A 24,618-nucleotide genomic window follows, 5' to 3' on the forward strand; every position below is an offset into this window, starting at 1 on the left:
TGGGGACCCAAGTTGACAGTAGTCTTTCGTTTGACACTCATGTTGCTAAAGTAGTTAGGAAAACCTTTATATCGCCCACCTGATCATGAAGGGATTCACATCTAGATCAAGGGAGGTCATCGTCCCCATGTACTCATCACTCATTAGACCTATGATTGAGTACAATGCCCGCTCGAATGTATCTGACCAGACACCTGATGCAGCTTGAAAGGCCCCAAAAGTTCCTCACCAAAAGGATAAAGGGTCTCAAAAATATGTCTTATGCTGCCCGACTGAAAGAACTCCAGCTTTATTCAGTCTCATACCGCTTGCTCAGAGGTGACCTGTGCCTGACATATAAGGCCATGTCAAACCCAGATTTGATGAATATGCTTCACCTCAAAAAATCTAGATCCCTCAGAACCACAAGGGCGGGAGACTTAAACCTTGACACGGTTATAAACAGAACGTGCTGGAGGGACAGATTCATCACCCAGAGACTCCCTATGCTGTGGAACAAAATCCCGGTACATGTGAGGCAGAGCACCTCGCTGGCCTTGTTCAAGAGGAATCTTGACCAATGGATGGGAGATCGCAGATATACCCCAGGGATTACTTCAGTGTCACTGCTTGACAGAGGCACAGAAAAATGATAGGCATAGTTTTTATTCAAACTAAAGGGGTGGCGAAAGCCACATAACTATGGGCTAGGCTTATAAATGCCCTTGGGCAGATAGCCTAGTATGAACCTATGAACCTATGAACCTATGAACCTATGGTTTTGGACCTCAACGGTCTGTCTCTGTCTTTTTCTTTGCATTTTTTTGTGAACTCCAGTAGTTGGATTGCTAACAGACGACATTTCAGGATAATTAAATCTTGATCCAAAATATTTAGAAGCAAAAATATACTGACGCTTAATAGTGCGTTGGTTAAATCTAGCACAAAACCGACAGCAAGGCATGTTGTGATCTGGGCCTAGGCAAGGAATACAGTAAAAATGAAAATCCTTATGAGGTATTTGCTTCCCACAAGTAATGCAATTAACTTTTACTGACATCGGTAAGGAGCAAGAAAAAGTTTCCCCAACGAGGTACTTAGCTTTAGTTTGAAGACTTCGGTTCTGAAACTTGAATGTGAAAATTTCAGGAGTCGCCCGACCGGCACTTGCGAACTGCTTCTGCTTCGGGCACCGTGCGGCAAGAAAGACTGAATAAAATGGCGTCAGCTGCATGTTTTATACCCCTGATGACCTGACGTCATGGAAGAGGAGACAACAACCGATGCAGGACCCAATACTTTGTTATTCAGCCCGAGTGAGGGCAACCTGCCAGCAGATTACCCAAATGTAATGACTGCAACAGTGAAACATGAAGAACATCTGGTTAAAGGAAGTACTTTAGCAGCTAGGTCTTAGATATATCCATGCCTGGTCAATAGATGGCACTGAAGAGAATAAAGTTGATATCTAGAACACAAACTCTGAACCCCTCTACCTCCATGCATTATTATTACTCTATTACAAACTGCTAGTGAGCTCTTCGTCCTGGGCTGGTAGTCCACAGACTACCACTTTGTTAAAGACCTGCCATTTCTTTACAAGTTTTTTAAGACCTGATACATTTGTCTGTCCTTCAAGCCTTTTCTTTTTTTTTTTTTTTTTTTTTTTGTAAATGTGATGTAGTTATGGCTGCATCAAAGTTGTCAATATCATTGCAGCTAATCTCAATTATGACTGCAATATCCCTTTTGGCTGTACAATAGTGATCACCAGATCATCCACATTATTAACCAGATTCTTGTCACAGGCATATATTCTTTCTATGATGCATATTCCTTAGAAGGCATAGAGAAAGAGCTTCTGTAGCGCTGTTTATCTTGAGGGATGGCTTGGACAAAATATACTACGGTAGAACCTCTGTAAGTTGACCACCCAATGGACTGTAATAAAATGGTCAACATACAGAGCTGGTCAGCATAAGGAACTAGGCCTACTGTACTGATATGCACATGTACTTTACTTTCATGTACAGCTTTTATTACAGAATATCATATGAAATCATACATAATCAAAACACAGTAAAATCATACATACTATATCATACAACATCAATACATTTATTGTTTTCTCATGATTTAATTATTCTTTCTGAAAAAAAAGTCAGTCTTGGTCTGTTTCTTATTCTTATTACAAAGGTAAGTGGAGAAAGCACTCGCAACGCTGGCTGCACCACTCAGCATACCTGGGCATTTTTCCACAGCAAATTATTTCAACTGCATTATCAGATGCCTGACATCCTCTTCTTTTGGAGTTTCTGCAATTTCTGTGTCATCCTCACTTGCTTCTTTTACTTCATCAGCTGCTTCATGCACTTTTATACTGGCCTGTACTTCAGTCAATATTGCTTGGAAAATTGCTTCTGGGTCAGGTTCATTACAGGTTGCCACCTCATCATCCATTGCAACAAAACCTTCAAAATGTACTCCTTTTGAATTCTGCCATGGGAGATGGACTGTCTGATGGAGCCAAAACATCATGCTCTTGGGTTGTGACAAATCCACCTTTCATGAAAGACTTCTGTATCATTTCTGGCTGAACTTTAATCCAAGCATAACTCATCCAAAGGACAGCATCCAGAGCATTAACTGATTCAGCAGATGAAGTTGCTTCCACAGGCAGACCACATGTTTGTGTTTTAGTAATGACCCACTGAAGAAGCTGGGCTCGGTAGTGCATTTTAAATGTTTTGATGATGCCTTGGTCAAGAGGTTGAATTTTTTGAGGTTGTGTCTGGAGGCAGACATTTTAGTGTCACATTTGTGAGATGATTCACTTGAGGGTGGCCAGGACAGTTGTCTACTGTCAGTGGAATAGACCATTTCCTCTTCTTCATTTCAGGGCCAATAATGCTTACCCATTACTCAAATAGGGCACCAGTTATCCATGCGCATTTGTTTGATCTCCAAGTGATGGGGAGGTCTTCTGGCTTCAGGTTTTTGAATATTTGTGGCTTTGCCGATTTGCCAGTCACCAAGGGCTTTAGTTTCTCTCTGGCTGAGCTAGTGCAAAGCAGAACTATGAAACATTCTTTGGAAAGTTTTCCACTCTTACATTTGTCACCCTTCATGACGAGGCTCCTGTCAGGCATCACCTTGAAAAAGGGTCCTCACTCATCAGAGATAAAGATGTCATCTTTGAAGCCTCTTCCACAACTTCTACTGGAACTTCATTGGATTCACCACACAAGACTTTCTGGGAGATCTCAGTCGCACTTTAAATTTCTCGAGCCAACCACTTGATGTTTGGAAATCTGCCACCCCAAATTCCAGTGTGAATTTTTTAGCAACTTCTTGGATCATCGGCCCAGTGATTTGGGCGTTTACTGCCCTCATTTGTTTGAACCAGCTTAATGTGGCTTGACTGATTTGGAGGGAAGTTTTCCTCCTTTTCTGCTGTAGGTCTCCACTTTCCTTACCATAATCTCTCCAAGTACTCATGCTTACATTTTTGGATGTTGCTAACACCAAAATGTTCCACAGTCTTTCTTTGGCTGCTGCTCTCCAGAAAATATAGATCAACTTTTTCCTTCAATGTCAGCTCTTTGAGTTCTTTCCTTTGGGCTATCATGTCTTGATTAACTGTAAATTTCTTCAGTAATTGTAGGATGTACCTACAATTCAGACCTGTCCTTCACACTGAAAAAATCTTCAGCAACACATGATAAACAATAGGACGTTGGACCTAATTCAAGACGTGGTAATAATAAAGCATGAAAAAAGAACTTCTACTAAAGAAAAAAATAATACAACTAAGCCCACACCTTCTACCCCTTGGTGTAGAGTGGACTCAACTGGTCAAGTTATAGAGGGTAAATTAATATTGTGTGTCACAGTCCAAGGGGTCAAGATACAACTTACAGTCTTTATGGTCTTTACACAGAAAAAAGGCCAAGAGCTATAAAAATTATTTTCAAGATAAATTAAACAGACGAAAAAAAGCTTTAGAAAAAAAGGGAATTGTTATGTGCTTCATTTGTAATGTGTGTCAGTATTTGTACACAGACAGAAGGATTAATGGTAGACAAGAACAAGATTAGTATTAATGGGTTGTTTACTTGCAAATCAAAATATGTTATTTACTTAGCTTTCTGTGTGGCATACAAGTCATTTTATGTAGGGAGAACACCACGTGAACTGAATAGAAGAATTTATGAGCATAAATATGCGATACAGATTGTAGATGAAAAGAACGCATTAAGTAAGCATTACAAAAATGGAACATGTAAAGTTGAGTTTAAATTTGTTGTATTAGAAGCTTTACAAAAATGTACAGAATATTTTTTAACCCTGAGGATGAGCTAGGTTGGTTAGAATACTGTTGGCAAGTAAAACTAAATACATGCTTTCCACCTGGCTTAAACAACAGGGAAGATTTTGTGATGTTTTTAAAACGGAAAGGGTTAAAACATTAATTAATTCATTTTCTAGTCATGTGTTTTATCATGCGATTTTATTTTGTATTTAAAAATGCTATTTTGTAACATTACCTCAGTCTGAAGAAGTCTCTGATACAAATAGAGAGAGACGAAAGCGCTTACTATTTGAATTAAGCAGTGTGTTTCTCATTATATCGGCTTTTATTTGGAGAATATTGGAAGTTTAGTCCTTTGTACTGTGATTTTAAAACTTTTTGGCTGGGTTCAGTTTCAAGGAGAACCGCACAGGCTTATGCAACAGTTTTATGGCTTTACCTGCTGGCTGCACACTGAACGATACTTCTACAGGTTCTTTCATTACAAATAACGACGGCAATACCAATACAATGTTAATGCTGCAGAATGAAAGCGGAATCAACCCCACAAGAGGTAAGGAGGTTTTACTTGGGTGTTTGGCGCCACCAAAAGATGCTTTTGGTAATAACGAAAAAGAAGTTATGTACTTACCATAACGTTCCATGTGAGTTGTACATCTCGCCTTTTGGTTCTTACAAATGGGTTCGGAGCCGATCCCTCGGCTCAGAGTCGGACGTTTTCCAAGCTGAAACTCTCAGAGAAGCTCGAGACCTAGTGGATATCTCATGATTCCCTGCTGTAACTCCCCAGATCTAGCAAGCTGCAACGCAGGAAACCAAGGAAAGGTACCAACCCCTTGAATCGTGAATTCCAGCAGAAAACAGGAATAGAGGAAGGAGGCAACCTGCCCAAGGATAGGCTGATCTAAAAATGACCAAACTGACCTCCCTGCTAAGGCAACCATCACTCTTCTCCATGGAGGGGGACGGAGGGAGGGAATGTAAGAACAAAAAGGAGGGAGGGAATGTAAGAAGAAAAAGGCGAGATGTACAACTCACATGGAACGTTATGGTAAGTACATAACTTCTTTATGTGAAGTTGTACTATCTCGCTGTTTTGTTCTTACAAACGGGTAGCGTCCCAAGCACCCTAATCCTGGGTGGCTCACGGGAGAACATTCCTGAGCACAGTGGAACCAAAGGAGGCCCTGTCTCTGGAAGCCCTGTCCACTTTATAGTGAGTGATGAACGTGTGAGGCTCAGACCATGTTGCAGCTGCACAGATAACATCTAAATGCAAACGGGCAGCATACGCCAGGGATGTAGACACCGCCCAAGTAGAATGGGCTTTAACGTCAGAGGACAATGACTGATTGGCAGAGGCGTAAACAAATTTGATACAATTAGCCAGCCATCTGGATAAAGTGGTTTTTGAAACGGCATGTCCCTTCCTGTTATCAGCGAACGAAACAAACAGCTGTTCAGTCTGTCTGAAATCCTTAGTACGGTCAAGGTAGAACCTTAGCTGCCGGTGCACGTCAAGCTTATGCAACATATATTCTAGTTTGTTGGTGTGATGTCTGAAGAAGGTAGGAAGTTCAATGGATTGATTTATGTTGCTCTCTGAGCACACTTTAGGAAGGAAAGTGGGGTTAGTCCTAAGAAAAACTCTGTCTGGGTGAAAAATAAAATATGGCGGTCTGGAGGACAATGCCTGCAGTTCAGACACTCTACGTGCGGAAGCAATGGCTACCAAGAAAATAGTCTTCCACGAAAGGAATTTCAGATGGCATGAAGAGGCTGGTTCGAATGGGGAAAGCATCAATTGTAATAATATGAGATTTAAATTCCAGGGAGAAATAGGGTGTCTAACCGGTGGTCTGAGGTGATGGGTTCCTTTTAGAAATGCTTTACAAAGCCTATGTGCCATAATGTTAGATCCATCACATCCTACATGAAAGTTTGAGATAGCAGCCAATTGTACTCTTATGGTGGCAGCTGCTGAGCCCTTAATGAACAATGAGGATAAAAACTCCAGAATGATATGAAGTGGCGCCACAAATGGATCAATGTTGTAGCGAGCAACCCAATGTATGAATCGTTTCCACTTACTATTGTATAATTTCCTGGTAGACAGCTTGTGAGAAGAAACTATGATATGCTGGACGGCAGGGGACAAATCAGAAGACCTGGCTAAAGTGGGAATTGGAGCAGCCAAGCTGTCAGATTTAGGGAGAGAAGGGAAGGATGAAGAACTCCCGATGAATGGGTTAGCAGGTCCGGCACTGGGTCCAGGATCCACAGTTCTTCCAGTTGACATTTCTGCAGAAAGGGGAACCAAATTTGTCGAGGCCAAAATGGGGCTATCAATATAACTGTCCTTCCTAGACTTTTGGCTTTCTGAATAAATCTGGGAATTAAGGGGATTGGTGGAAAGGCATAAAGGAGACCTGGGGGCCAATCGTGCACGAGTGCATCCCTTGGTTTGTTCCCCGGTGGGGGATAAAGAGCAAAGTAGCTGCTGCATTTGGCATTCATTGGGGATGCAAACAGGTCACAGCAAGGCCGGCCCCATCGGAGGAAGATCTGTTCCGCCACACTCTGTTTTAGAGACCACTCGTGAGGCAGCAGCATAGCCCTGCTTAAACTGTTGGCTATCACGTTGGAAGATCCCAGGATGTGCACTGCTGTCAGAAAGCGTCCGGTGGATACAGCCCACTGCCATATTCTCAGGGCCTCGCGGCATAGGGGATAGGACTTGGTTCCCCCTTGTTTGTTGATATACCAGACTACCGACATATTGTCCATCTGGATGGCAATCGTACCTAGAGGTAGAGAGTTGTGAAAGTGCTGCAACGCTAGGAACACTGCTCTCATCTCCAGGACGTTGATATGCAAATGAGTCTCCATAACCGACCATGTGCCTTGGATAGTCTTTCCCTAAACCCCCCCCCACCGTATCAGGGAAGCATCCGGGTCACTGTGGCTACGGGCTGGGGAAGAACAAAGGGATGACCGATTGTCACATGGTCGCTGATTAACCACCAAGTGAGATCTTTCTTGCAAAGAGTTGTCAATCGAATCTTGTATGATAAAGGTAGACTCTGGTAGGACCATTGAGCGAAAAGTAGCCATTGTAATATCCACATGTGCATTCAGCCTAAGGGAACTGCTATCAAGGCCGCCGCCATTGTGCCCAAAAGTTGTACTATCTGTGACGCCGGTGCTTTGTCGAGAACTAGAAGGCTGGATAACTGATCAATCAATGAGACAATTCTGGATTGAGGCAACTTGATTTTTTCGTTGACGGTGTCTATTTCTGCTCCTAAGAAGGTAATATGCTGCAAGGGCAATAATGCAGATTTCTTGAAATTTAGAGTGATACCTAAACGAGAACAAAGATGTATTAAGTAGTCTCTTGTCTGCAGAAGTTGATCCTTGGTGGTGGCGGTAAGGAGCCAGTCATCCAGATACAGAAACACTCGGAATCCTAGTCGTCTCAGATGAGCCGTAACCACCGCCATGCATTTGGTGAACACCCTAGGGGCTGTGGTGAGACCAAAGGGCAGGACTCTGAATTGGTAATGACTGGCTCCCAGCCGAAAACACAGATGATCTCTGGATGCTCTGTCCATTTTGATATGGTAGTATGCATCCTTGAGATCTATAGAGCACATCCACTCCCCCTTTGACAAAAAAAGGGAGGATTGATTGCAGCGTGACCATCCGGAACTTTTCCTTCTTTACAAAGGCATTGAGCCTGCTGAGGTCTAGAATGGGCCTCCAGTCCCCAGTCTTCTTTGGCACTGAAAAGAACCTTGAGTAAATTCCGAATCCTCTTTGGTCTGCCAGGACTGGCTGGATGACTCTTTTGTCTAGAAGATTTTGAATCTCTATCTCTGCTAGTTTTCTCAGACTGGGTGGAACGTCTGGGCTTTTTGCAAATACAGGGGGATTTTTTATAAAGGGAATGTGGTAACCTCTGGTAATGATGCTTTTCACCCAGGAATCTGTTGTGATGTTTAGCCAGGCATTTGGGTGTAAAGCTAAGCGACCCCCGACTGTCTCCAGAGTAGAACAGCCAGGCTTCCCTTCAGGAATGCTGATAGGGTTTGCCAGAAAACTGGTCCCTGTCACCCTGGTTTTGCGGACCACCTCTGCCGATTGGACGGCGTCTTCCATTTTGACCTCTTCCTCTGCCTCTGGAGGAGGTATCTGTAGGTGTGTTTTGGAAAGCTTCCTGAGGTTTCCGAAACCACATTTTCCCACTTCGTTGCCCTTTGGGGTACGGTCTGGTTGGAGTGAAAAAACAGACTCCGACGGCAGATAGAGTCTTTCCTTCTTGCTCACACCTCATAAGTGTCTCTTTAACTTTAGGACCGAACAAGGCCGATCCGTCAAAAGGGGGGTTTACAAATGAAGACATAAAGGCTTCCGCGAAGGAGCACAGGCGCATCCAGGACTGTCTCCTAAGAGCTATCACTGAACCCACCGCTCTACTCGAACCTTCGGCAGCATATGAAATGAGCCGCATGGATGAGTTGACTATGGAATTTAGGGTGTTGAGTTGTGCATTCACCTTGTCAGAGATTGCATCAGCTACATTACCCTGGAGAGTGTCTCCTAGTTCTTTGAGGAGATCTCGTTGAAGACATGTGAAATGAGTTAGGTAGTTTAGCGATCTCATGGAAAATGTCGCCGAACTGAAAATGCGTTTTCCATATCTGTCCATAGTCCTGGAATCTTTATTAGGAGCATGGACAATAGAAGAAGATCCGACATCTCTTTCTTAGTGGCCACCTCCACCACCATAGTATCTACCGGAACTCCTTTTGTCAAGAAGGACTTGTCTGATGGTGCAGTAATGAACTTATTAGACCTCCGAGGGACTGGTTCCATAGTGTCAGGAGACTCCCATGCCCTTCGAGCAACTAGTTCCATTAGTTCATCGAAGGGCGGAGTAACCCAAGAGGTGGATAATTGAGATCTAAAGGCCTTCAGGAGAACCGACTCGTCCTCAGTAGGGGCAAGGGACTGCCAATCCCCTCTCTGTTTCAAGATTTCTAAAATGTCTGAAAATGAGACATCTTCCGAGGGGGACCGTGGGGACCCTTCTGATTCCTCCAAGTCGGTATCTGATGTAAGAGATTCCTGAGAGGAATCTAAGTGCCTCCTCTTGCACAGTTTCTTCCTAGGCACTTCCTCGGTGGGAGCTTCCGGAGAAGTATCTAGGGAGGAGGGGTCACCCGAAGGGGATTCCTGAGGCCCTGGATGTCGACGCTTAGAAGGGATCTGAGGAGAAGAGGTAGAACGAGGCCCTTTGGGAAGAGGTGAAGACAGATCTTAGGAAGTAGTGGTCTTAGCAGACAAAACCTTCCTCATGGCATCGAAGGCGCCAGAATCCCGATTCGAAGGATCGGTCGGCTCCGAAGAGATCGGTCGATTGCTCCGAACCGAGACCCCACGCTCCAAACCAGAGGACGGAGCCAAGGACTTCTGCGCCGAAGCACCGAGCGGTAGAGTCGGAACCGAAGTGTCGGTTCGACTCTCACGACCGGAGTCGACGAGTGACTGTCGGTCCCGAGGTTCTTCCGTCGGTACCGAAGAAACAAAGGTTGATGGAGCCGAAGGAAGAGGATCGAACCTCGGCTCCATAGGTTCTACTAGCATTGCTTCCGTCAGCACCGGCTCTGAAGATTTGATGGGTTTCGGAAGAGGAGGTATGGAGGAAACAAGGGGCAAATTCAGCTCCGAAGTCACTTGACTCGAAGCAGATAACATTTTGGCAAGGGCCGGGTTTCTCCAATAACCTTTTCACCACTCGATCCAGATCCACATCAGATAATTTGGAGGAGTGTGAAGAGTGATGGGTCGAATGAGCCGAAGAATGCACTGACTGGAGGATAGGTGATTGGGGTGCATCGAATATCGGCTCCACCACCAGAGATCGAACAAGCGGATCGATACTCGGTCTCGAGGTCTGTGGAACTGATATTAGAATCACGCCAGAGGTACTCGGAGCCAGAGTCTTAGGCTCCGAAGATCCTCTAGAAGACTTGGACCTCTTCGACGTCTTAGAAGAGAGGTCAGCTTTTTCAAGAGAGGCCTGAAAATCCGGTTTTAGAAGCCCTCTATCTACCAACTTCCTTCTTCTTTCTAGCAGAACTCTAGCACTGAAGGAGTGGCAGATAGAGCAGACTTCTTGCAAATGTACAGAGCCAAGACAATACACACATGTGTTGTGGCTGTCAGTAACAGACATCTTCTGTCCACAACCACATCTCTTAAAACCTGACTTTTGTTTTTCGGACATACTAAAGTCCGACTAAAAAACACAACAAATAACCTTAAGTATTCTACTATATATAAAAAAGAGAAACACCGATTAAATTATCCTAAGATATTATAAATCTTAACTACTTGAAAAACACTCCACAGCACACTTGACTAAAATATGTATATATTAATATAATGACAGAGCCCTGTGTCAACTACTAAGGAGAAAAAAAACCCTTCAGCTACTAAATTACTATAAAAAAAAAATCTACTCTACCAAACTAACTAATTTAACACTATCAAAAAAAGATAAAATCTTAAACTACAAAAAATATTTAAATAAGAAAAGTTTTCACTGGCCCGAGCTTCACTCTTGAGAGCTTGTGATCGTTGCAGCAGCAAACTAGATCTGGGGAGTTACAGCAGGGAATCATGGGATATCCACTAGGTCTCGAGCTTCTCTGAGAGTTTCAGCTTGGAAAGTGGTCGACTCGGAGCCGAGGGATCAGCTCCGAACCCGTTTGTAAGAACAAAATGGTGAGATAGTACAACTTCACCTCAACAGGTACCAATAGCAATGAATGTCAGTCACTCGGACATGTTCTCAGAATTAGAAAGAGATCTTGCCAAACTTAAATGTCTTCAAGGGGAAAATATTTTCTTTGAGAACTGTTTAAAAACACAAATAGTACATAAAGGTATAAGAGTGACCAAATTACCCATAACAACTTGCCAAAGGAATTGGTTGATAAGTGGTTGGATATCAACCAAAAAGCAGGTATGCAGTACATGGAACTGTTGGTAACATTTAATAATGTAACTATTAATGAACTTAATAACAAAATTCGTATAAATTTCACTAAAGCTAAAGAAGTGACATCAGTTGATACTTTCGACAGTAAAATGTATTTTACTCAAGATAAACTGATAAAATTAAATGACATTTTGTATAAAAGGAAAATGAAGAAATTTAAAATGTGACCACCAAGATTATGCTGGGGGATTAGCTTCAGCATATAGCTTACAGTTGCTCAATGAAGTGCTTGATGATGTAATTACGGAAAACGTCAATACTGAGGCAAGTGATACAAATGCTGTGAGGAGATCAGAGCGGTTATATCAAAAAGGCAAAGGGCAAGCAAGTCTGTCGAATAGCATGGGATTAAACAACAAAAATCCAAGTACTATTAACAGCAGTGGTAATATGGGCTTGATGTCTTATGCTAATACCAGTGTGTCACAACCATATGGACAGCAAGAAAGTGGGATTGCCAGCAATATGCAACCTGTAAATGTATACCAGAGAACTGATGGAGGAGAGAGAACTTGGGCCCAAATAACAGCAACTACATCAGGAGGAAGCTTTTCAAAAATGGTTCTGGAAACTGAAGGCAACAGAGAAAAAAACAGAAGGAAGGAAAACATGATCGGAAGACTTAGGTACTGTAAACTTTAAGATTGTTAATTTGTTCAATTATGTGCTTACAAACAAAGAAAGTGTTGTCCTAAGTAAGGGCTGGAATTTTGTTCCAGCCCAACGAGCAAATAAAATGGAGACTATTAATGACTTTAGAGATTATGTAAAATGTCTGAATTTTGAGTTAATGTTTGATAACAAGAAATTAACCCAATTTCAGTTTTTCAAACCAAGTACATATAATCCCCTGCTTAAGAAAGATCTTGAAATGTTTTAAATGTAATTGAAATGCAAATAACTGATGCTCTAGATAGAAAACGTGAATTTAAATATTATAATTGTCATTTGAAGAGAAGTTGTTTAATAGGCTTGTAAATAATGAAGAAATATTTATTTTTAAGGCAGATAAGGGAGGAGCATTGGCAATACTAGACCGAAAAATTTATGACAATAAAATGTGTGAACTTTGATACAGATTTTTATAGAAAATTCACTATGAATGAAAGTAGAAGATCTTACACATTGATTGATTCTTGTATAGAAGAATGGTTCAACACTGGGAGAATTAACGATAATTTACGAAAGTATTTCTTGAATGGGAACCCCAAAATCACCTGGATCTTTGGTATTCCAAAGGTCCATAAAGATCTAAATGACCCACTGCTAAGACCTATAGTTTCCAGAGCCAATAGTAAAACAGAAAGTTTGACTATCTTTGTAGATAAATATTTACAAATGGTAGTAATAAAGACCAGCACTTACATTAAAGACACTTTTGATTTTTTTAAGGAAGATAGAAAACATCACAATCACAGATAGTGATTTATTAGTGACATTAGATATTACATCACTGTATACTATGATTCCCAACGAAGAAGGAATGGACAGTGTTAGAATCAAATTAAGGTCCAAGCTATTCTCTGACAATACTGTCAGTCTATTGATGGAAATAACAGACATTATTTTAAGTCATAACTTTTTGACATTTTATAATCAGTTTTATTGTCAGACCAATGGGGTAGCTATGGGTGTAGCGATGGACCCCTAGCTATGCAAATATTTTTATGCATGGTTGGGAATCAGCTAATACATTAGAAAGTGCACATAAAAACTTTATAGTTAAAATGTTCAGATTTATTGAGGACGTGCTTTTAATTTGGAGAGGGAATCTGGAAACTTTGGAAAAATTTATTGAGTACATTAATAATGTGTGCTGTTATTTAAAATTAACTTGCCAAAGTAGTGCTAGCAAAATTAACTTTATGGATGTGACCATTTTCAAGGATGGCAATAGATTAGTGCCCAAGGTAAACAAAAAAGAGGTACAGAATAACAGCTACTGACATTATAGTACCATGCATCCCAAGAAGACCAAGACCAATATTATTAAAGGACAATTAGTTAAGGACTTAGTAATCTAACAAAGAAAAATGAAGATTATTTAGAGGAAGCTGAATATATTTTAACAAAATGGTGAAAAGAGGTTATCATGTGGAAGTGGTTAAGTCACTTATGCCACAAATAACTGACAAAAGGGAAACTAATACCAACAATGGTGGGAGCTTAAAAATGACCAATATTGACAAAAGCAGAACTGTGATGCAGGTTATTAATAGTTTAGATTCATCTGTAATTAAAAAATATAACAAAGAATTGGGGGCTCTTTGGAGGTTGCCCTGAAATAATTAAAACTTTAGGTGATAAAACGGTCTTAACACAAAAAAGGGCCAAGAGCTATAAAAATTATTTTCAAGATAAATTAAACAAACCAAAGAAAGCTTTAGAAAGAAGGGGAATGGTTAAAGGCTTCAATTGTAATATGTGTCAGTATTTGTACACAGACTCAGAAGAACTAATGGTAGGCAAGAACAAGATTAGTATTAAAGGGTTGTTACAAAAATAGAACTTGTAAAGTTGAGTTTAAATTTACTGTATTAGAAGCTTTACAAAATGTACAGAATATTTTTAACCCTGAGGATGAGCTAGGGTGATTAGAATACTGTTGGCAAGTAAACTTAAATGCTTGCTTTCCACCCGGCTTGAACAACAGGGAAGATTTTGTGATGTTTTTAAAATGGGAAGGGTTAAAACATTAATTAATTAATTTTCCAGTCGTGTTTTATTGTGTGATTTTATTTTGTATTTAAAAACGTTATTTTGTAACATTACCTCAGTCTGAAGAATTAAATACAGAGAGATGAAAGCGTTTACTATTTGAAGTGTTTTAAATAAAGCAGTGTGTTTCTCATCATTACATCAGCTTTTACTTGGAGTATATTTGAAGTTTAGTCTGTTGTACTGTGATTTTAAATCTTTCCAGAAAATGTAGAAGATCAACCTTTTCCTTCAATGTCGGCTCTTTGAGTTCTTTCCTTTGGGCTATCATGTCTCGATTAACTGTAAAATTTTTCAGTAATTGTAGGATGTACCTACAATTCAGACCAGTCCTTCACATTGAAAAAATCTTCAGCAACACATGATAAACAATAGGATGTTAGGCCTAATCCAACACGTGGTAATGATAAAACATGAAAAAAGAACTTATACTAAAGAAAAAATAATACAATTAAGGGGCAAAGCCCACACCTTCTACCCCTTTGTGCAGAGTGGACTCAACTGGTCAAGTTATAGAGGGTAAATTAATATTGTGTCACAGTCCAAGTGGTCAAGATACAACTTACACAGGTGGCCAATATAGCGACGTCGGTCTTCCACTGAACAGATGTGGTGCATGTCCGGTCTATTAGGTTAGGTCAACTTAAGGAGGTGGTCAACTATGGAGGTTCTACTGTACTAAGAAACTTAAATCCACACATCTCACCTGCACTACACTGGTATCTATGCTATTCATTTTCTCTCTCCTGTTCATTACATCTCTTTATCTACTCTGTCCTCAACTATGTGTATCGATTCGACCTATGCTGACGCCCCTTCACTTCTGTTACCAAACTAATTACCAAATTAATCACTACTATTTCTTCTGGTAATAATCACAAACTCCACTTCGAGAATGCATCTATAGTCACTGCACTTGGTTTCAGCCACCCCCTTAACTTCACATTACAATGGTTCACTGCACTGCTTTCCTAGCTAAATAAAAATGCATAACTTCCATTCTTCTACCTATCTATAATACATACCCTGACCCCAGCCTCACAATTCTCTTTCAACTCATAAACAGACCTCTACTAGAATAAACATGCCTCCTACTGCTTTCAACTCGATTTACTTCATGCTGGGAGCAACCTTTTTCCTCCTTTCACCCCATGCTTGAGTCACACCCTCTGCAAAGTCTATACAATTTTGGTTTACAGTTTAGGAGATTCTAGTACTAGACCCCACAGCATACTACTGTTACTTCTCCACATCCCCAAGTACCACATTTTTAAATATGATTTATTATACGGTCCCAAACAATAACTGTTTCATTTCAGCATCTACTGTTTTAATTTACAATGTATTTTCCTTACTTGCGTTTTGCTTTGCTGCAGACATGCACAAGATGTGGCAGGGTTCTTGTAAGTTTACTAGTTAGCTGTTCTGCATGGATGTGGAACATAACAGCACAACACTCAAGTCAAAAGGAGTTTATAACATAAATAAGGACAGGCTGAAAGTGCAATTCAGTAGATTCCAAAACAGTTTTTGAGGATGCAAACTCTCCACACCACCCATGCAGAAGGCTGTACCTCCTGCAATCTTGCAGTTAATAAGATCAACTCTGGGTTACCCTGGTGTGGGAGTTAAGAAATCCCACTTGCACTGACTCTGTTTGATGTGTTCTTGCAGCAGATTGAAACCATAATCAATAAAATGTCTGCTGGCCATCTATTACATTCCCACTTTGTTTTATGTTGTCTGGCTTGATTTCAACTTTCCTTTCTTCCGACACAAAAGAACCTCTCCTCCACATGAAAACACACACACGCACACACACACACACACACACACACACACACACACACACACACACACACGCAAATTTCATGGGCTGCAAAATAAATACAAGTCTCAATCGATGTTCCTTTTTTAACTAGTTTTTCAAACACTATAACATGCACCTTTCTCCATGAAATAAGTCAGGATCAAATCATTTTATTTCTGGCAGCCGTTTCAATAAAAATAGGTATCCTTCTGTGAAATGCTGAGGTGCTGTTTCATTAACAGCTACCTGTTAAATGCTATCCTTGAAGCTGACGTAGTTTCATTACATGAGTGAGACTGCCTATTTTTAACCTGTTTGCAGTCTAGTTAAACTAAAATAGCTCAACAACTGCATTCATATCCATCTTACATAACATGTCAGGTTTCCATTCATTTCAGTTTACATAACAAAATCACATCAAGTGCTGCATCTTCCAGCACAATATACAAACTACAGCTTAGGAAATGTCTACTGAGCAGCTGCAGCACTTCCTAATCAAAGAAGAAAGGACAAGGATGAACGAGTTTCCAAAAATATTGCAACTATACCAGAAAATATAACTGCCACAAGGAACTCCAGGTGGCTACTTACCATGGAAACAGCAAATCTACAAAAGGCAAGTGATAGACGGAGAGATTCAGACATCGTCAAAAGAATTCCAGAGCTGGCAGAGCAATGTAGGCAGCAACAAGATGACTCTGTCTGTGAACTAATTGCAGAAATCCAGCTAAGTCTCTCAGCATACGCTTCCCTCCTCCACTAAGGAATGTAAGTTGTTAATTTACGTAGTATAAGATCAGACTACTCAGTTCTAAAATAAATATTTCAAGCAGCAAATAGAATAGCTCTACATGATTAGTGTAATTCGTGAGTGTTACAATAAAGCTTCTTCACCAACACCAAAGCATAAGAGATAAATAAAGACTTGTGTGTTTCTTATGGTTGCTCAGTTTGCACACAAATCCAAGCATTCAAATCCTCATGACTGCTGATGCTAACATTAAACATCTCCCACGTAAGACGTTGTTCTCTAAGAAACATACATTTATCAAAATCACACAAGCACATAAAGTATAGGGTATAATGAAGACAGCACGTGTTTTTCTGAGGTCATTACTTTCCTATTTTAAGAAAATGCTGTGGTTGCTAAAAGAAATGGACTATTTAAATGGACTTCATCAAGGGGCAGACAGTAGTTTCAGCCACACCTACCCAGTTCTCACACTTGTATCAATGGCACTTAATAAACTGGCTTGCTGGTCTGAAACTAAAAATGCAGCTTATTAGTGCCAGCTACACATATCCTCAATAATTAATGAAACCAGTCACAGAGCAGTACCAAGTCACTTATTGTTTATACCCTATCATGTACCACCGGGTGTTTCCGACATTTCCTGTTTATCATTCACTAATTCAGCATCATAAGGAAATGCGTAATACCACTATAAAGTGCTTCAAAGTATGCAAAAGCTCTAGTTAACAAACAGTGGCAATAAGAAAAGTGTTAAGAATTACGTATATTACAGTTGGCAGAACACTAGTGCAAATTCAAATTTTACTTTAGTTTGAATGCAGGGGTACGACTGTAATAACAAAGAAGTACAACTGTGATCTTTTAAACTAATAAAAGCATCACGTACACATAAAAATATCACTGAGGGTAGTCTGGCTTGTCTAGCTTCTCCAAGCTAAATGCTATGCAGCTGTTAATGGTATACACAAAAATTGTAGGATGTCTTGCATTACATCACTGCAGAGTGTAGTCTGTATATTAAAATGATAGCACATAAGTACTGGCATTTGAATCCCAACTCGCTATTCTACCTGTATTCTTTGCTTGAAGTCTTAGTGAATTATTCCTCTTCGTAGTTACAACCAACTCTTACTACTGACCTATAAACCCTATAAAAATATAGGCAAAAACCTTTATAAATACTCTCTCATAGCTGGAACAAAATCCCATCATATATCAGAAGTATAACTCATGCTAACAACTTTAAAAATACACTAAAAGATCATCTGCTTAACTCCAAGATCTGTCACTGCAATCACCCCACTTAACCTCCTATATACCTCTGTCTATTCACATTCTACAACCTCTACATAGGAAGTGTCTTGGCATTACTTCTAATTCTTGTAAATAGTCAAAGTCAAAGTAAACTTTATTGATATTCAGAAATCACACAAGTGCAAAAACTGACAGCAGGTAGACAGACTAATATTGCACATAATTAGAAACACATTTTAACACTTTTCGAACTGAACATTTACTTGCATGAAACTTAAGTATTGCACAGGTACTTGGTTACAACACTGCATTGATCCTTGCACAGAAGAGACATTCGAGTATTGCATTGTGAACATAGAGTATTGCACTACGGTTAATTTATGAATTCACAACATGTATTGCACTGAAAGAAGGGATATTTTACTGCACTGCTACTGCCCTAGATGGCCTATAAGTTACAGTCATAGTGAATAGTACACTAAGTATTAGAAGAGACTGGTAACCAGGTTATTGCACAAATTGAGACAGTTTCTACTGACCCAGTTGGACATCATGGAGTGCAGTGGCTATTAGAGTTCAGCAGCCTGATGCCATTAGGGAAGAAGCTGTTCCTGAATCTCATAGTTCTGCAACGTATGCTTGGGAAACACTTTCTGGAAGATAGATGCAGGAAAGTGTAAGCAGGGTGAGTGCAATCTTCAATTATTCCTCTGGCCCTGCTGAGACATGTGGATATATGGTAAGGTGGTCTTAATGATCCTCTTGGCTGTCTTCACCACAATCTGGAAGGATTTGCGCTCAGAGATAGAGCAGCTTCCACACCATACTACAAGGTTGTTCATCAGGATGACTATTGATGGGAGATTCGCTCTCCTCAGCCTTCTTAAAAAGTGCAATCTCTGGTGCGCTTTCTTGACTATGGCATTTGTAACTGTGTTCCAAGACAAGTCCTCATCGATGTGCACTCCCAGAAACTTTCCATTTCTCACTCTTTCCACTGTTTCCCCACTGATGGTGGGGGAGAATGTTCATTGCGATTTTTCCTATAGTCTACAATTCTCTCTCTCTTGTCTTGTTCACATTTAGTGCTAAGTTATTTCCACATCAGGTAATCAGTTGTTCCACCTCATCTCTATACATTGGTTCATCATCACTACTGATGAGGCCCACCACTGTTGTGTCATTAGCAAACTTGATGATCTGACTATTCCAAGACAAGTCCTCATCGATGTGCACTCCCAGAAACTTTCCATTTCTCACTCTTTCCACTGTTTCCCCACTGATGGTGGGGGAGAATGTTCATTGCGATTTTTCCTATAGTCTACAATTCTCTCTCTCTTGTCTTGTTCACATTTAGTGCTAAGTTATTTCCACATCAGGTAATCAGTTGTTCCACCTCATCTCTATACATTGGTTCATCATCACTACTGATGAGGCCCACCACTGTTGTGTCATTAGCAAACTTGATGATCTGACTTTTATTGTACCTGGCTGTACAATCATGTGTTAACAGAGTGAACACCAAGGGACTTAGTACACATCCTTGTGGAACTCCAGTGTTAGGAGTGATGCTGGAGTTATTTCCTATGCCTACTTTCGGAGGTGTGTCGGTGAGAAAGTCAAGAATCCAGTTATAAAGTGGAGTGCTGACGCCTAGTTGGAGTAGCTTCATTATCAGGGATGAGAGTGTTAAAAGCAGAGCTGAAGTCAATGAATAGTACCCTCGCATAGGTGTTTTTATTCTCAAGGTGTTCCAGCAACAGATGAATTGCTAGAGAGATGGCATCTTCCACAGAGCGGTTTGCTCAGTAAGCAAACTGCAGAGGGTCAAGATCAGCAAGCAGCCCAGATGTTATGGCATCCTTGACCAGCCTTTCAAAATATTTTACCACTGTGGAGGTGAAGGCTACAAGGCGGTAGTCATTTAGGCAAGATGTTGTAAACTTCAAAGGTTCATTTGTGTTTACTAGGCTAATGACCATAAGAGACTTCTTAAGCCTAGCTATGCATCCCAAATCTCTGACAAGTTCTGATACCCTTGATAAGTGTAAGCATGGGCCTGGGAGATTAACCATTTACAGGTTACCTCTGTCCATTAAAGTCATAGGTGTCAAACCAGGGATGAATTTCCAGCTTCCCATCCAGTTGTCCAAGTTGCACTTGAATTGGGTTAGAGAGGAACTCTGCTTCACATGGATGCTGAGCCTGTTCCATAGACTGGGTAGTCTCTGGGATACATAACCTATCTCTCCAATAGGTCCTATTTGTATCACAGGCAAGGTTTAAGTCTTTACAATGGGTAATTCTGGTGCTGTTTGTTTTGTGAATATGCAGCAGGTCCATCAGAGTGGGGTCTGACAATGCCCTGCATGCCAGGTATACATCTCCCCTCAAAAGCCTGTAGGAGACAGAATACAGGTATAGGGCCTTGAGGCAGTCTGCATAGGGGTATGTAGTCATTTATGGACTGGATACCTGCCATAGGCGCTTGGTGTCTTTTTGGTTAGAAAAGTAGCTCTGGATCTTTGTGCCATAGGTGCATTTTGCTTCCCCTCACTCCCTTGTTCAGATTTGCTCGGGCTGTGCTGAGGGCTTCTCTGTCTCCAAACCTGAAGGCTGCATTCCTTGCTTTCAGTACTTTGTACACCTCTCTCATCAACCACGGTTTCTGGTTGGCTCATGTGATGATGGTTTTGGTCACTGTCGCATCATCCACACATCTCAAAATGTAGCCCATCATTGCCTCGGTGTACTCCTCTGGTTTTCAGTAGCTGCCTCCTTGAATATGCTCCAGTCTGTGGTCCCGAAACAGTCCTGGAGTGCTGAGACTGTACCCTCTGGCCATACTCTTACTTGTTTAACTGTTAACCTCCCTTTAGTTAGCAATGGTTTATCTGCTGGTACTAACAAAATGGAGAGGTGGTCAGAGTTTCCCAGGTGTAGGTGAGGCACTGCCTTAAATGCCAGCTTAGCATTGCATTATACCTTGTCTAGTGTGTTCTCACCCTTGCTGCAAAGTCCACATACTGGAAATAGTGAGGCAGAGCTGTTTTCAAGTTGGCCTGATTAAAATCACCTGCCACTATATGAACACAGTCTGGATTCCTGTTTTGCAGTTCATTTATAACCTGATATAATGTGGTCATTGCCTCATTTGGATTAGCAATGGGAGGACTGTAGACAGCTGTGATGCAGATACTGATAAATTCCCTGGGTAAATAAAAAGGTCTGCATTTCAGTGACAAAAACTCTAGATTATCTGAGCAGTGTAAGGATACTATCTCACAAATGATACACCGGTTGTTACTGATGTCATACCTCTCGACCTCTTAGAAATCTGGACAAAGCCATGAATAAAAGTGGGACATAGAGCTTCATAGAGCTTCATAGAGCTTCATAGATTAGTACTAGGCTAACTGCCCTTCTGAGCCATTTTCAGCCTAGCCAATTTTCCCTTGTGAGACTCAAACCCTGCACCTTCTGTTTGTAAGGCAAACACCTTAACCATTAGGCCACCCTCCCACCTTATAAGTTAGTACTAGGCTAACTGCCCTTGCAAGCCATTTTAAGCCTAGACAATTATCCCTTGTGAGACTCAAACCCTGCACCTTGAGTTTGTAAGGCAAACACCTTAACCATTAGGCCACCCTCCCAACAATGCCCAAAAATAGGGACAACTTTTAAATATTGCTCTTACAAACTTAGAAAGTTCATAGAATAACAAGTTTTAGATTAGCATGAATTTTCTGAAGGGTATGAAGTCTGAAAGTCAAATATCTGTCATTATTTTCAAACGACAATCTTTAATGATGTGCCACTAATTTGTCAGAAAAGCACAATTTTATGAAAAACAGACCAAAAATATGAGGCAGAAATCTGGACGTTCTGCGAAAATCTGTGCAGTTGAGAGGTATAAATATGCAGACCCCTCCCTCTCTGGGGGAATATATTCTGTCTGCTCTAAAAAGTGATAGCCCCTCAAGATGGACTGCACTATCATTAATGTTAGAGTTTAGCCAAGTTTCAGTAAAAATAAGCAAACAGCATTTCCTCACCTTGTTCCGAACAGATAATTCCAGCCTTATATATTCCATGTTGCTTTCCAGTGATCAAACATTTGCCAGCAGAATGGATGGGAGTGCAGGCCTGTAGAGATTTGCTTTTAGCCTTGCAGTGATTCCAGCCCTAGATCCTCTTTTGCGTGTTCTCTCACATCTCTTGCGTTTCCTTCTCTTACCATGATCCAGTAATGTTGAGTCTGTACATACCAGGCATCCTGTTCCATGTATGAGTAAGATTCCCAGCTCTTGTAACTCGAGAAGTGCTGTAGGCCTCACAGGCCCCACAGACAGCAGCTCATCAAACCTGTTACACAGCAAGCCTGAGGATCGAAATTTCAGAATAGTTTCTCTACTATAAATTAGTTTACTGTTAGCAATCTTCCTTGATTTAGCTTTTTTTCTCTTACTTTAGACATAGAATAGGAGATATAATGAACATTTCCTATATATTCCTAAATATCAGAACATGCTAGCTTTTCAGCACTGTGACTAAACTGTATGTTTATATTTTTAGTACTCACACTTTCTTATGTGACAGTTATAATATGTTCTATATACTTGCATTTCAGTTTGTACTCTATTTTATCTTATGTATAATGTTTATTTTTACTTTTTATTGCCTTAGAAGTTACTATAGGTTCATAGGTAGGTACTAGGCTATCTGCCCGAGGGCATTTATAAGCCTAGCCAGAGTGTGTCGGCTTTCGCCGCCCCATTGATTAATTAACAGAGCCTCTGTCAAGCAGAGCCAATGAAGTGATCCCAGGGCTGTACTTTCTGTTATCCATCCACTCGTCAAGGCTTCTCTTGAAGAGTGTTAGTGAGGGGCTCTGCCTAATGTAGTTAGGAATTTTGTTCCAAAGCATGGGGAGTCTCTATGACAGGAACCTATCCCTACAGCATGTTCTATTTATTGTTGTGGCGCGGTTTAGCTCACTAGCACGTGTGGCTCGCAGTGACTTGGATTTCTTTATGTGGAGCATGTCCATCAATTCTGAGTTGGACATGGCTTTGTAAGTCAGGCAGAGATCACCTCTGAGTAAGCAATATACCACCGAATACAGTCAGAGTTTTTTCAGTCAGGCTGCATAGGACATATGTTTGAGGCCAGTAATCCTCTTGGTGAGGTGCTTTTGTGGTCTTTCAAGCTGTTGGAAGTGTCTTGTGAGGTACATCCCAAATGGGGCATTGTACTCTATGATGGGTCTGATGAGTAACGTGTAGAGGGGCACTATAAACTCTTTATTTCTAGATGCAAACCCCTTAGCAATTAGATGGGCCACATAGAAGGATTTCCTAACTACTTTGGCAATATGATTGTCAAAGGAGAGATTACTATCTACCTGGGTCCCCAGATCTCTTATTACCTCTTCTGTATTAAGGGGGCTGCCATCTATGTGGTAATTCGTGGGTGTTTTGTTTTTCCCAAACGGGATGACTATGCATTTTTTGGCATTTAGCTTGAGGCCATGACTTTGACACCAGGTGTCTGTCTCAGTAAGGCCTTTTTGGAGGATGTCCGTGTCAGCCAGAGAGTCAATTATGTCTCCCAGTTTGCAGTCATCGGCGAACTTGGTTAGCCATAGTCCTCCTGTGTTTGCCTGTACTTCTGAGAAATATATGCCGAACAGTAGGGGTTCCAGAACTGACAACTGCGGGACACCACTTGTGACTGGTTTAGAGTCATACCTGGAGCCCGCTATTCGTACCGTGTGAGTTCTGTCTGTAAGCCAATTGGCAACCCATCTTATGACGTAGGGGTTTATGTTCAGGCTGGTGAGTTTTTCTATAATACCCAAGTGAGGAATGGTGTTGAATGCCTTGGCGAGATCAAGGTAGGCTGTGTGAACCACCTATCCCTTGTCTATGGCCTTGGTAACTGTCTCGAAGAAGTCAACCAGGTTTAGTAGGCATGAACTGGGTCGGGTCAAGTGTTTGGAGGTTCCTAATGTCTTTGTTAGTGAGTTCCATGATGATGCACTCCATAGCCTTGCAGACCAGGCTAGTCAAGCTTATGGGGCGATAGTTACGAGGGTCAGTTGTGGCTCCTTTTTGGAGCTGAATAACCATTGCTTTGCGCCATTCTAAGGGCACATAGCCTGTGGAGAGGCTGAGGTTGAACAGCGTGTTTAGGTGGGTGGTTAGTTCGTTCTGTAGTTTGTGCAAGACACAGCCTGCGACACCATCTGGCCCCATTGATGCTGTGTTTTTGGCTTTTGAAAGGGCTGTTTTCACCTGTGCTTCTGTGATTTCTGGGACACTACACTTTTCCGGTATTGTTGTGGGCCCTTTTGAAGGTGAGAGGGAGGTGAAGTTTGCACTAAATCTATCTGCCAGGATGTTGGCAATATCAGTAGGTTCAGTATATTTTGTGCTATTTTGCACTATCTCAGAGCATATCTGCGAGTTGCCACATAGATTTTTGACATAGCTAAAGAAGGCTTTGTGGTTATCTTTCGAGTCCTTGGCTATTTTTCTTTCGAAGTTAGCCTTGGATGATTTCATGGGGGACCTTAGTTTCTTACTGATACTGATCAGGGATGTCTTTCCTTCTTGGGATTTGCTGTTTTTCTGAACTAGTTTCCTCCTTTTTTTGTATAACCTGTTTATGCAGGGGTCCACCAGACTGGTTTCCTTCCCTTAGGGGAGTGAGTCTTAGTT

General features: G+C 41.1%; 1 protein-coding gene across 2 annotated transcripts in view; it reads right to left on the reverse strand.

Annotated features, from left to right (window-relative positions):
* Positions 1-24,618, reverse strand: part of ARL15 (ADP ribosylation factor like GTPase 15) — a 3,047,572-nt gene that overhangs the window by 2,721,911 nt on the left and 301,043 nt on the right. Inside the window, exon 1 of one of the 2 annotated variants that reach the window (XM_044063904.1) lies at positions 16,480-16,951. The exons of the other annotated variant lie outside the window; for it this stretch is intronic. Within the exon in view, the coding sequence (XP_043919839.1) occupies positions 16,480-16,533 (54 nt within the window). The 5' untranslated portion in view covers positions 16,534-16,951. Of the gene's footprint in view, positions 1-16,479; positions 16,952-24,618 lie in introns of those variants that run through there. 2 annotated transcript variants of the gene reach the window in all.

The sequence above is a fragment of the Protopterus annectens genome, chromosome 2.part2 (assembly GCF_019279795.1).
Source record: "Protopterus annectens isolate FY-2018-M chromosome 2.part2, PAN1.0, whole genome shotgun sequence".
Taxonomy (NCBI): Eukaryota; Metazoa; Chordata; order Ceratodontiformes; family Protopteridae; genus Protopterus; species Protopterus annectens.